This window comes from Marmota flaviventris, chromosome X (genome assembly GCF_047511675.1).
Source record: "Marmota flaviventris isolate mMarFla1 chromosome X, mMarFla1.hap1, whole genome shotgun sequence".
Classification (NCBI taxonomy): domain Eukaryota; kingdom Metazoa; phylum Chordata; class Mammalia; order Rodentia; family Sciuridae; genus Marmota; species Marmota flaviventris.
In genome coordinates this window covers 82191370-82206386 of record NC_092518.1, presented here as the reverse complement: position 1 = coordinate 82206386, position 15017 = coordinate 82191370, and the positions used below count along the sequence as shown (strand labels likewise).

General features: G+C 33.0%; 1 protein-coding gene across 8 annotated transcripts in view; it reads left to right on the top strand.

Annotated features, from left to right (window-relative positions):
* The window catches only part of Pcdh11x (protocadherin 11 X-linked), a 650410-nt gene extending 635653 nt beyond the window's left edge, over positions 1 to 14757 (top strand). For 5 of the 8 annotated variants that reach the window (XM_071606439.1, XM_071606436.1, XM_071606434.1 and 2 more), the window contains one exon: positions 14075 to 14757. In XM_071606439.1, the coding sequence (XP_071462540.1) occupies positions 14075 to 14757 (683 nt within the window). The remainder of the gene's footprint in view (positions 1 to 14074) is intronic. The other 3 variants (XM_071606438.1, XM_071606437.1, XM_071606435.1) reach the window with 1 other exon arrangement.
* The last annotated feature ends 260 nt before the right edge of the window (positions 14758 to 15017 follow it).

Here is a 15017-nt window from a genome sequence, read left to right as displayed (position 1 = left end):
TTTAAGAGAATCATAATAAACATTTTTCAATGTATTTAACAATGTAGAATATATAGACAAAACATTGAAAAATAGCCTACCAAACATTCTCAAGAAAAATACTTCTTAACAATTATATGATTTTTGAATAAATTTAAGTTGTTAAAAATTTCACCCAAAGAAAGTTCCATACCCAGGTTGCTTCACAGGTGAATTTTAGCAAATATTTTAAAAAGAATAGAAAACAACAAAATTCTACACAGACAGTTTCAGAAAATATGAGGAAGGGATGACTTACAACTCATTTATACCTCTAACATTATTTTGATACAAAAGTCAAGAAAAGATATTAAGAAATAAAGACAAAAGAGAAAAAAGAACTACAGAGATAACATCCTTCAAAAATATACAACAAATTTTAAGGAAAATAGTCCATAAATCCTAACAAATGTAATCTAGATTCACACACACACACACACACACACACGAGAGAGAGAGAGAGAGAGAGAGAGAGAGAGAGAGAGAGAGAGAGAGAGAGAAGGATGAGATGATGAGATTTATCCCAGGAATTCATGATTGTTTTAACCTTTAAAAATTATGTATTTGTAACTCACCCTATTAACACCTTGTGGGGGTAAAAGAAAAAGCAGTATCATTAACCTGGTTCATCTGTGAATATTTTAAAACCAAAGTTTTATTGCCATAGTGAGTTAGAGGAAATCCATCAAAACAGACTCAAAAATTATATCACTAAGAAACTTAACAAGTTATAGAAAGGATAAAAATGTGAGGTTAATGAGAAGTCATTCTTAATAAAAGAAAGTACATGCATATATACTGAATTGCACTTAAGTTGAATTATGTATATATGTATATATAATAAAATTCATAGTTGGGATGAATTTAAATAGTGAGAAAAGGCAATCTCAGGAAATAAAATATAATGAAAGAATTATTCTGCTCAATTCAGGGAATGTTTCCTTATATTCAATCTATTTTTTTTTAGTTGTAGATGGACACGATACCTTTATTTATTTTTATGTGGTGCTAAGGATCGAATCCAGTGCCTTGCACATGCTAGGCAAGCATGCTACCGCTGAGTAACAACCCCAACCCCCTTATATTCACTCTTAATCTGCCAGTGCCCAATTCACATGTTTCATCTATTTCGGTTCCAATATATCAAGGATTATTTTGGGTTCACTTCCCTAGATTGAGAAGGAATACTGTCTCTGGGACTCTCTTTGCATTTGAAGTCCCAATTAACTGTCCAAAAGGCTGTACACACTAGCATACTGTAAATTGCCACTTACTTATTTCTCTCCTATCCTTCCCTTATTTCCACCATCTCCAATCCTCTCTGGACATTGGCTTTTTCCACCATTAACACTATAATACCCTCTTGACGCGTGTGCATGCGCGTGCGCGAGCACACACACACACACACACACATCTTTTACATTTGTTAACACATACTCATACCTTATTCAGCATCTTCTTGTATGGAGGAAATTGGTTGTCACGAATGAATTACCTACAAATCTTTGGGTCAAACAAATTTCGGTGAATCTTATTTTTTTTCCCTCAATCGTTTTTCAGTCATTTTAAAGTACTATATGATTGGCCAATTACCCTTTGACATCTTGAATAAGGTAATTAAACTATAAGGTGTCATCTGAGCAAACATAAAAGTTTTGGGTCATTAGCCAGCCATGGTGGTGCATGTCTGTTATCCTAGCAACTCAGGAGGCTAAAGCAGGAGAATCCTAAGTTCAAGGCCAGCCTAAAAAAATTAGTGAGACCCTGTTTCAAAATAAAAGGTAAAAATGTCTGAGCATCAAGCTCAATGGTTAAGTGCCCCTGGGCTTAATCCCCACTGCCGATATACATATGTATACGTATGTATGTATGTGTATATATATATATATATATATATATATATATATATATATATATATAAATGTCCAGCCTAATAACACACACACACACATGCACATATATGCTGAATTCGGTTCTTGTCTATTTTACATTTTAAAAAACAGATTAATGCCTCCTCATTACAAAACTTCAAAGAGCATATTGAATATATAATATGCTTAGTATATCTGGAAATCAATTGTCATTCCTAAAAGACTAATTTGAAAGAAAATAATATCGTCACATGATATTTACAGTTCAAGAACGAGAAACAATTAACTTTATCTTTCGATCAATTAAAATGAACTTATGGTACTAGTACAAAATTGTAAAAGTTTTATTATTTTCAATGCTATATATCTCAAATATATATGAACCAACCAGTCAAACATGTACCAGGAATTCTCTACTTCAAAATGGAAAGATAACATTGCTTTCCCTTTGACTCAAAATCAATTTGTGTACTGAAAATAGGAATATATTAGTTTCATGAATTAAAATATAAAATCATGAATGAGTGATAATATATCTGATGGTTCACAAAGTTAAATAAAAATCATTGAATATCATGTTCAATTAGTATAAAATATGTAAACATAAATAATACTTGCACAACTATACTCTGGAAATCATGAAAATTCTTTCCAGTTCTTTCTCCCATTGAAATATTTATAAATTGTCTTCCAGAGTACAGTGGTGAATGCCTGTAATTCCAGGAGCTCAAGAGGCTGAGACAGGAAGATCAAGAGTTCAAAGCCAGCCTTAGCAAGGTGCTAAGCAACTCAGTGACCCTGTCTCTAAATAAAATACAAAATGGGGTTGGGGATGTGGCTTAGTGGTCTAGTGCCCTTGTTTTCTTCCACAAAACAATTAATTGAAGGCGGTGGTCACAGTTCCGCCTACCTGGCATGCGCGGGGGGGTGGGGGGCGGCTCTGCCCCTCAGCAGGCCGCTGGGCCTGCTCTGTGGGTGGTCACAGTTCTGTCTACCTTGCCAGTGCATTCTCGGTCTATTCCCTAAAGACCTAAAAAGAGCATGCTACAGGGACACTGCTACATCTATGTTCATAGGAGCACAATTCACAATAGCAAGACTGTGGAACCAACCTAGATGCCCTTCAATAGATGAATGGATAAAAAAAAAATGTGGCATTTATAGACAATGGAGTATTACTCTGCATTAAAAAATGACAAAATCATAGAATTTACAGGGAAATGGATGGCATTAGAGCAGATTATGCTAAGTGAAGCTAGCCAATCCCTAAAAAACAAATGCCAAATGTCTTCTTTGATATAAGGGGAGTAACTAAGAACAGAGTAGGGAGGAAGAGCATGAGAAGAAGATTAACATTAAACAGGGATGAGAGGTGGGAGGGAAAGGGAGAGAGAAGGGAAATTGCATGGAAATGGAAGGAGACCCTCAGAGTTATACAAAAGTACATACAAGAGGAAGTGAGGGGAAAGGGAAAAATAATACAAGGGGGACAAATGAATGTCAGTAGAGGGGGCAGAGAGAGAAGAGGGGAGGGGAGGGGAGGGGGGATAGTAGAGGATAGGAAAGGCAGCAGAACACAACAGACACTAGTATGGCAATATGTAAATCAATGGATGTGTAACTGATGTGATTCTGCAATCTTTATATGGGGTAAAAATGGGAGCTCATAACCCACTTGAATCAAAGTGTGAAATATGATATATCAAGAACTATGTAATGTTTTGAACAGCCAACAATAAAAAATTTAAAAAAAAAAACAATTAATTGATCATTAATTTATTCTATTTGTTTTATTGGTGGCCATAGATCAAAAAGCACTTTCTCTATAACCCTAAAGATGAATTTAGCCTGACAAACTCTCCATTAAACTAAACAAATTTGAAAGGCAAACCAAAGAGCAATATCCATGTTCTGATCTGGACTTTAGTAAATTCTAGGTCCCAGTTACAAACTGAATTTACCACAGATTTTTTTAAATGCACCCCCCCAAAATTAAAATAGGGCTGGGGATATAGCTCAATTGGTAGATTCCCTGCCTTGCATGCACAGGGCCCAGGGTTCAATCCCTAGCACCACAAAAACAAAAACAAAAAAAATACAACAAAGGGAAAATATTGCGCTTTTCAATTTCAGGATCCAAATACAAATAATGGCTTTGTAAGAAGACTGAATCACAATACCTCTAGCATGATATTATTTTGTACCTTTCATTGTCTCTAAATCAAATATGTGTACACTATTTCAACCATATCCACAGTATGAGAAGACAAAGAAAATTAATAGTGGGACTTTATGTACTTTTCTTTTTAGTATTGGATACATTTATGTATTTGAAAGTATTTTATAGGGCTCAAATATCTCAGTGGTAGAGTACTTGCCTAGCACATGCAAGGCTTTGGGTTCTATCTCCACCATCACAAAATAAATAACTAAATTAAACTTCAAGTCTTATTATACAAAATATGTCAAAAAATTGAATAATATTATCTATGGAGTTATTTTTGGTTGAGATAGTCAAAATGCCTTATTTTTTCTTATACCAGGGTGTAATTGCTACTTTCATCAAATACTACATTTAAAGGGAGGTCAAACAATCTTCTTAGTGACTATCACTAACAGAATCATTTGATTAAGTGTGTTAATTTGTTAAGGTCTTAATAACCTGATCATATAGAAAATACTACATATGTCAGTTAATTAGAAATGCTTCTACAAATGAACTTCTCATAATTTGATGGGTAATGATGCCATAAGCTACGTATTTATGTATGTATAGTATTTTTTTAAAGAGAGAGAGAGAGAGAGAGAGAGAGAGAGAGAGAGAGAGAGAGAGAGAGAATTTTTTAATGTTTATTTTTCAGTTTTCAGTGGACACAACATCTTTGTTTTTTTGTATGTGGTGCTGAGGATCAAACCCAAGCTGCACACATGCCAGGCGAGCGCGCTACCGCTTGAGCCACATCCCCAGCCCAATATGTATACGATTTTTAAATCTGAAAACTATCTTGGTGCAATTATGGACAGTTTGTTTCATTGTGTGAAATTGTGCTTTTTCCATAATTTTATTCTAAATGATTATTATTAAGAATTTGCCTGGCCAGGCACAGGGGTGCATGCCTATAATCCCAGGAGCTCAAGAGGCTGAGATAGGAAGATCAAGAGTTCAAAGCCAACCTCAGAGAAAGCAAGGCACTAAGCAACTCAGTGAGACCCTGTCCCTAAATAAAATACAAAATAGGGTTGAGGATGTTGCTTAGTGGTCTAGTGCGCCTGAATGCAAACTGTGGTACCAAATAAATAAATAAATAAACAAAAAAGAATTTGCCTGTTAGCTTTCTATTTCTATAAAAAAATTACTGAGGGGCTGGGGTTATAGCTCAGTGGTAGAGTGCTTGCCTTATACTTGTGAGGTACTGGGTTCGATCCTCAGCACCACATAAAAATAAACAAATAAAATAAATAAAGATATTGTGTCCATCTTAAAAAAAAACAACGATATAATCAATTTATTGCAGACATGGAGGTTTCAGTCCACAGTTGGTTGGCTCCATTGCTTTTGGATCTGTAGTGAAGCAGTGTATCATGGTGGGGAGCCTGTACCATAGCAAAGACATTCATTTAATGACCAGGATGTAAAAAAAAAAAAAAAAGAGAAAGAGACCTGGATTCTATAATCCGCTTGGAAGACATACCCCAAAGACTTTAAACCTCCCATTGAGCCCCACCTCTTTGAGGTTCCACCACTTCCCACAACGCCAAGCTTAGGACCAAGCCTTTAACATATGGACCTTTGGGAGACATTGAGATTCAAACTATATCATTACTTAAACCTAGTCTTTGTTAAGTTAGGTAACATTTAATTTAACCTTTATGTTATATATGAGTAAAACACTAGGAACTCTAACAATTGAACCTAAAATTGATTATGAAATCATAAAATTCTGGGGTAGAACAAGAATAACTCAAACATAAAATGTTGGTATATTTAGAGCTATAAAGTAACCAAATATAAGGATTCATTCATAGTGAGGCCCAAGCTGCACTCAATTCCTTATATTTACCTACCAATGTAGGGTCCAAATTACTATCTTTGGTGATGATCACTTTATTCAATATGTTTTTTTTTTAAGATGTTGATTTATTCATTTATTTATATGTGGTGCTGAGAACCAAACCCAGGGCCTCACACATGCTAAGCAAGTGCTCTACCACTGAGCCACAACTCCAGCCCCTTTCATACTATTTTATAATTGTTTGCTTATCCATCTTCTCACTAGATCCCCAGCTTTGTAAAGCACCCCCCACGTTATTCAATATGTTCACAGCAAATTCCAATATATTGTAGAAATATCATCTTATGATATTGGTTTGTAGTATATTCTTCTGCAATTCCAGCTAGCTTGCCTATGCAAACGAATTGAAGTTATCAATATGGACACATTATCCTCCACAATATAAGTGTAACTTAAAATCAAACAAATTGCAAAATAAAAGGTTAAAATATAGATTGAGTACTTAAAATTCCTCTGCTATACATTTGAAATATATTAAACCAAACTCTATCATGTCAAATCATTATTTGAGTCATATATTTCTCAGTTACTGAATTGGGAAAACCAAATGATGAGTTCTTCAGGACATTAAATTTTAGCTGAAATTAGTTTATTGGTTATGATCCAATATTTACCTAAAAGACGACATTACATACATTCAGTTCTGCAATTGAAATCTACTGAAAGTAAAAGAGAAAGGGAGATCAATGATAAACTTGCAACAATATTTCATTCGTTTGTATGAGAGTTCATCATTTGGTCCAAATGAATTTAACAGCATGAGAATGCATTTTTTCTCTGAGCCAAAACAGATGAATTATAATCTGACAGTAATCTTCATTTCATTGTGCTAAAATATAATCAATTTATTATCTTTTTGTCTTAGTCCTTATCAACATCTGTAGATTATAACAGTTCACTTGTAAATGGTTTCCAAAGAGAGATATTGTGGTAGTCTTCTCTGAAACATATTCTTTTTCAGTATCAATATTTATTACACAGGTATATTCCATCTTCTTAGTGTATGCCACTGATGTGCATGTTGTCAAAATTTGTATCATTATTTAAATCTAAATTTTGGTTTAAATTTCCCCTTCAGCATAATAAAATGATCAACTATATGAATGCATCACAATTTTCCTACAGAAACATTGCTATAATATCCACAGGGTATTTTGGTACTGTGTGAGGATAATGTCATTTCTTTAAGGTTAATTGTTATTAATAAGTTATAGGAGCCTTCAGAGAATTTTCTTTTTTTAGTTTTAGGTGGACACAATATCTTCATTTTGTTTTTATGTGGTGCTGAGAATCAAACCCAGTGCCTCACGCATGCTAGGTGAGCACACTACCACTTGAGTCACATCTCCAGCCCCAGAGAATTTTTCTTAATGTAGATAATTTGAACCCCATTATTTTGCTATGCTTATTATTTTGAACTTATACTAAATTAATCTCTACTAGTTTCACAATTTCTCTTTGGGAAATAGATAAAATAAATAAGTCGGATTGCATCACAATTAAAAAGTTTATTCATGAAGGGCACTGTAAACAAAGTAAAATGACAACCTCTAGAGTTGGAAAAATATTTGCAAATCATATATCTGATGAAGGATTGATATGCAGAATATCAATTGGGCCTATTACAGAAGTAATTGCAAAATGGTAGATAGAGAAACAAAGCATTAATATAAGGAAATGGCACTAGATAGTAACTCTAATTCACAGGAAAATTTAAGGGAACCAGAAATTGCAAACAGAAAGGTTAAAAAAAAAGTCTATAATTATATACTTATTCACCTTTTCTTATCACAATTTCATTAAGACAAATACATAAAGTAATGGTTATAGCAATGCATTGTTTAATTTTTTTTCTTGGTACCAAGGATTGAACTCAGGGGTATTTGGCCACTGAGCTACATCCCCAGTCTTATTTTGTATTTTATTTAGAAAAAGAGTCTCACTAAGTTGCTTAACTCCTCACTTTTGCTGAGGCTGACTTTGAACTCTCAAAACTCCTGCCTCAGCCTCCTGGGATTACAGACATGGGCCACTGCACCTGGTGCATTGTTTAATTTTAACATATTTTACAAAAAAGAAATAGTGAGTGCAGATTGTATTATTTTATAATAAATAAAAATTTATCAATAATAACATAAAGTTTTTCATAATGTATATTAATTAATAAATTAATTTATAAGAAATATGAATTAATTCTGATAATTGAAATTTTAAGCACTAGAAACCAATAAGAAAATTACCATCCAGTCATACACACATAAATAATGAAAAAAAACTTTAAGAGAATTAAAATATTATATTAGAAAATAGTTATCCAATGTTAAAGAAAGCTATATTGGGGGAATAGAGAGGGCAAAAATATGAAACAAATCTTCTATAGCAATTGTAATAATAAGTGAATGGATTGGGCTGGGGTTGCAGCTCAGTGGGAGTTCTTGCCTAGCATGTGTGAGGCACCAGGTTCAAGCCTTAGCACTGCAAAAAAAAAAAAAAAAAAAAAAAAAAGCTAAACGAATAAAGGCATGCTATCCATCTACAAATATATATATATATATATATATATATATATATATATATATATATATATATATTTAATGTTAAAAATTGAGTAGGCTATCACCTCAAAACAAAGAATATATTGTGAGATTGAATGAATAAAAAGATCCAAATATATCCTTATGTTATATACACCTTAGATTCAAATATACATATACATTGAATGTAAAATGATGCAAAAAGATACATTGTGCAAACAGTAACCTGAAGATAGCTGAACACAATACCAGACAAGAAAGACATTAAAGGTTTCTAAAAATAAAAAAGAACATTTTATTATGGCAAAACAATCTGATAAAGCTATCAGGAATATATAACAGTTACAAACATCTATATACTTTAAAAATGTGCCCTAAAATTCATGAAGCAAACATCACATCGAGCGAACTGAAAAAAGAAATTAACAATTCAATAATAAGGATATCAATTTCCAATGTTGATAATAAATTGAACAACTATGCAGATCAACAAAGAAATAGACTTGAATAGCATACTAAACCAACTAGACCTAATAGACACTTATCCAACAAGAGAAGAACATACGTTCTCTGCAAGTATGCACATGAATTCTCCAGGATAGACTATATTCCAGGATAAAAAAAAAAGTCTTAAAATACTGAAAGAATCAAAATCATCCAGAATATTTCCTTTGACCACAAAAAATAAAATTCTAAATTAACAACTAAAAGAAACTTAGAAAATTAGTAAATACATGGAAATTAAATAACTCCCCAAAATTATAAATCCATCAAAGAAGAAACCATAAGAGAAATTAGGAAATAATTGTCAAAATCCCTGGATAGGATGTTTGCTCTCACCACATTTATTAAACAATATATTAGAGATTTTAGCAATGAAAATTAGGCAGGAAAAAGATAAAAAAGCACTCAAATTGCAAAGAAAGAACTTAAACTATATATGTTTGCATGTTATAACCTTGTATATAAAAATTCTAAGAAATACACTAAAAACTTATAGATACTATTGATTGAATTTAGTAGATTGTAGGCTATTGAAAGCAATATGTAAACAGTCTAATGTATTGTAAAAGCAATATGTAAACAATCTAATGTATTGCTATCCTCTAACAATAAAAATTCCTAAAAATAAATTTAAAAAACAATCTTATTTATTATAGGATAAAGTGAAATAAAATACTTTGGAATACATTTTTTAAAAAAATAGATATCTTTTAGTATGAAACTTCCATGATACTGGTAAAATATATTAAAATCTAAATAAGTGGAAAAACAGCTATATCCATAGATTGGAAGTTTTAATATTGTAAGATATAGTTCTCCACAAATTCATCTTAGGAGTCAACATATCCTTATCAACATTCCATCTGGATTTTTGTAGAAAGTGAGGAACTGATCCAAAAAATATGAGAATTCAAGGGAACTAGAATAGCCAGAATTTTTTAAACAAATAAGTACAAAGTTGGATGACTCAACCATTCTGATTTTAAAACATCTCACAAGACTGTAACATCTGAGTAAGTATGATGCAAGCATAATGAAATACATATGTATCAGTGCAATAGACTTAACATTTCATGAATAAACTCTCCTATATATGGTCAATTGATTTTCAACAAGCATGCCAATAAAAACAATGGGAAATGAATCACCTTTTAACAAATGGCATTGTGAAAACTGTCTATCAACATGCAAAAGAATGATTTTGTACCCCTTCCTTACAATATGCGCTAAAAAAGTCATTCCAAATGGAAATCAGTTTTAAGAGCTGAAACTTTAAATTTTTTTTTTTTTTTTTAATTTTTTTTTTTTTATTGGTTGTTCAAAACATTACACAGCTCATGACATATCATCTTCCATACATTTGATTCAAGTGGGTTATGAACTCCCATTTTTTACCCCAAATACAAGTTGCAGAATCACATCGGTTACACATCCACATTTTTACATAATACCATATTAGTGACTGTTGTATTCTGCTACCTTTCCTATCCCCTACTATCCCCCCTCCCCTTCCCTCTCATCTTCCCTCTCTACCCCATCTGCTGTTGTTTAATTCTCTCCCTTGTTTTTTTTTCCCCCCCCCCTTTCCCCTCACTAACTCTCTCAGCCTGGAGGGCACAGCTTTGCCTACGGGAAGAGAAGAAAATGGATCTCTAAGACCTAATTTTATTTCTTATTTTATTTTATCTTTTCTCTCCCTTTTTCCCTCTTTCTCTCCCCTTCCAAGTTTTATTGTTCTTTCCATTCTCCTCTATGCTATCTAACTCCCCCTCCTTCTTACTTTTCAAGAGCACCTTCCTTTCCCTTCCCCCCAACTTTCATCCCAAGCATTACGTCCTCCATTTCGTGTAACTGTCTAAATGCAAACAGGTGAATGTTTCGAGGCCGTCTATAGTGCTCCTAAATACCTAGCTACTACCAACACCCTGATCCAATTGACGGTTAGCATCCCCCTTCAGTAGAGCAATCTTCTAAAGTAGCCAAGACATACTAACCCGTATACCTTCATAGCACCCAACATAAAGTCCTAAGAACAAAAAACAAATCACTATATGCATACAAAATCCGGAAGCCCTTTATAAATTGAATGAATCAGCTTTAAAATTATTAAGGAAAACACAGGGGTAAGTTTTTGTGTCCTCACGTTAAGTATTTTTTTTTTTTTAGATCTGACACAAAAGTACAAGAAACAACATAAAGATGAATTAATCTTTGTTAACTTCAAGAATTTTGTACTTTAGTACAAAATAACATCACAAAAAAACTGAAAAAAATAAATAATAGAATGCGGGAAACTATTTGCAAATTTTATATAAGGGACTTATATCTAGAAATATATTGCACAACTCAACAATAAAAAGGTCAACTTAATTTAACATAGGTAAAAATATGAATAGACATTTCTCCAAAGATGATAAATGACAAATAAGTGCATGACAAGATGTTCAATTTCATTAGCAGTCAGTGAAATGTAAATCAAAACCATAATTAGATACTATTTCTTAGTCACTAGGATGACTATAAATAAAAAATAATTCAATAACAAGTGTTGTCAAATATTTAGATGAATTGGAGCCCTCATGTGTTTCTGATATTTATGTAAAATGGTGCAGCACATTTGGGGAAACATTGAACATTTCCTCAAAAGTTAAACAGAGTTGACATATGACCCAGCACACAAAACTTTCACATAATATTCATAGCAGCATTATTCATGATAGCCCAAAAGTGGAAACAACACATATGTCTATAAACTGATGAATGGATAAATAAAATGTGATATCTCCATAAAAAGGAAAATATTGAGCAACTGGAAGAACTGAATTACTAATGCATACTACTACAATATGGATTAATCTTAAAAGCATTATATAACAGATCAGTCATCAAAGAATCTGAAAAAATTCCCATTTAAATTACATATTCAGAAAGACAAATCTATAGAGACAGAGGTAAATTCTTGGTTGCATAGGGCTACCAGTTGGGGAGGATATGGGCAGTGACTGCTTATGGATATTAGGGATATTTTGGAGATCTTAAGGATGTCCCAAAATTGATTATGGTGATGGTTTTATAACTCAATGAATATACTAAAAACCATTGGACTATTCATTTTAAATGGGTGCATTTTTAGATATGAATTATATTTCAATAAATCTAATGATGATAAATCATTCACTCTGCTAGTGATAATAAAATTTTAATCAATTTCTTTATCATATGTAGGCAAGTTGCTTAATGTGGAGACTATGATGTATTATGTTGTAAAATTTAATGGTACCAGATGAGTTGCTTTTCTGATAAACAAGAAACTAAATTGTGTTTTAAAGTATAGTAATGCGTATGTTCATATATTTCCATGCTTGCTTTTATGATTTAATATCATCTAAATTGAATAAAACTCCACCCTCCCAAATATTTATCAGACATAATTGTGCAAGAGTATAGAACATTTTTAAATGTTAATTGCATCAGGACCCTTTTTGTAGTATTCTCTAAAAGGAAAGTAAATGGCTGTCTAATGGAGAAAATTAATCTTAAATGAGATTCAGTTCTTTATGGTCCTGTGTTTTTATTTTATTTTATTTTATTTTATTTATTTTTTGAAAATTCATTCTTTTATTTATGATGTAATTTTTTATTTATTATTATTTCTTACATACATGACAATAGTGGAGTGCATTACATTCATAATTTCTGTGTTTTGATTTTAAGTACAATAAGTGTAATGACACCACCTGGACTTCATATTTTGTTGAGAACTTATGGGAACTTGTACCTTTATCTTTAAATTTTAAAACTCTGCACAAGAATCTGAATTGCTTTTATCACTCAGCACACATGCAAAGACAGAAAAAATTGAAAAGTATTTTTTTCTGGGATCAGAGTCTGAAAAGAAATTATATTAATCATTTTTGAAGTTATTTCTAATTAACTATTAGTTGAATTTAATTAGATATTATCTGATTTTAATATTTAATATAACTAATTTTAGTCAAATTTAGTTAACTATATTGTTGCAACTAGAAATTAAGAAAATAAGAAGAAATAAATGGATAGTTTCTTTCTCTAATAAACCAAATTCAACCTCCCTACGCTATTCTTCTCCTCATATCATGTACCAAAACAAAAATTGCGCTTTTTAAATGCTTTGTAGAGTTAAAAATGTATAAGATTGAATGTCATATATAACTTTTAATTTATTGGATTGTTATAGTATGTAAATAGTATGTAAATAAACCAATCCCATATTCCATAGTTTTACTATTCTATACAACTGAGCTACATTCCCAGAACCTTCTCTTTTTTATTTTGAGACAGGTTCTTCCTAATTTGCTGAGGCTGGCCTTGAATTTGTGATCCTCCTGCCTCAGCCACCCCAGTCTCTGGGTTTATAGGCAAGTGCCACATGTGCTCAGCTTGTTCTTATTTTGAAAAGTGTATGTTTTCCTTTATCAGAAACTGACAGATTGTGATCCAAATTTCTTATGCCATTCTGCATTTCAACCAGCAATCTTGGAGTATTCCTATTAGCACTCGGTATTATTAGTTTCTTTTTCTAATCACTCTAACAGATTTGTAAGCATATTTCTTTTTAGTTTTAATTTGAATTGCTTTAGCATCCAATACTGTAAGGCCCCTTTTTATATGCTTATCAAACATATTTACATCTTCCATAGTGATGTGTCTATAAATATCTTTTGCCCATTTGTTGAATCCTATGTTTTCTTACTATTGGTGATTTTTTTCTTTTATATGCACAAATTCATTGTCAAAAGATTTGTAAATTATTTCACTTAGTATGTGCCTTATCTTGTCTTTTCATTCTTTACATTGCTTTTACAGAGCAAATATAATTATAAAAATGAAATCCCATCCACCCACTCTCTGATATTTATGTTTCTCTAGGAATTATTTCCTGACAAATTAGGTAACAACTGTGAAAATACTGGAAGTCTCTGATGTATTTATATAAAGATTGCTAAATTTTCATGTAACAATATGATTTAAGTAGATAATAAAAATATGCTTTTTGAATATAAATTTTATTTTTTTGTTTCCCCCACCCCAACAGCTGCAGAAATAACTGTGCAACCAACTGTGGAAGAGGCTTCTGACAACTGCACTCAAGAATGTCTCATCTTGGGCCATTCTGATGCCTGCTGGATGCCAGCTTCTCTGACCCATTCCAGCCCTTCACAGGCACAGACCTCTGCTCTATGCCACAGCCCACCCCTGACACAGGCATCTGCTCACCGCCGCAGCCCTCCAGTGACACAGACCATTGCTCTCTGCCACAGTCCTCCAGTGACCCAAGCTATCGCTTTGTGCCACAGTCCTCCACCAGTACAGGCCTCTGCTCTCCACCACAGTCCTCCTCTAGCACAGGCCACTGGACTTCACCACAGCCCACCCCCCACACAGGCCTCAGCCCTCCGTTACAGCCCTCCCTTGGCTCAGGCTACTGCAATTCGCCGCAGCCCGCCTCTGCCACAGGCTGCCTCTCTCCACCGCAGCCAAGTCCATCCTCCAATGGGTTTGCAGCAAGGTTGGGTGCAAGGTGCTGGAGCTGATGGACCGCATTCTCTTGATCAGGGAGTGCAAGGTAGTGCTAGATCTCAGTTTTACACTATGTCTGAAAGACTTCATCCCAATGATGATTCAATTAAAGTCATTCCCTTAACAACCTTCACACCAGGCCAACAGGCCAGACCCTCTAGGGGTGATTCCCCCATTATGGAAGAACATCCCTTGTAAAGTTAAAATAGCTATTTCACATTTTCAGACAGATGTATATATTCAAAGTTGAAGATCCAATTTCAAGGAATATTCCAAATTGCTAGGTTTGTAAATAGCTCTGTAAATAGAAACAGATACCAGAAAAAGACTAGAGCTAGACCCTTAGTCAAAAGTTAAAAAATAAATTTAAAATTTTTAATTGAGAATGTGTTTTAAAATGAAACAAAATTTAAAAATTCACATCCCTTTGTACAGCAAGGCTTATCATGACAAAAATT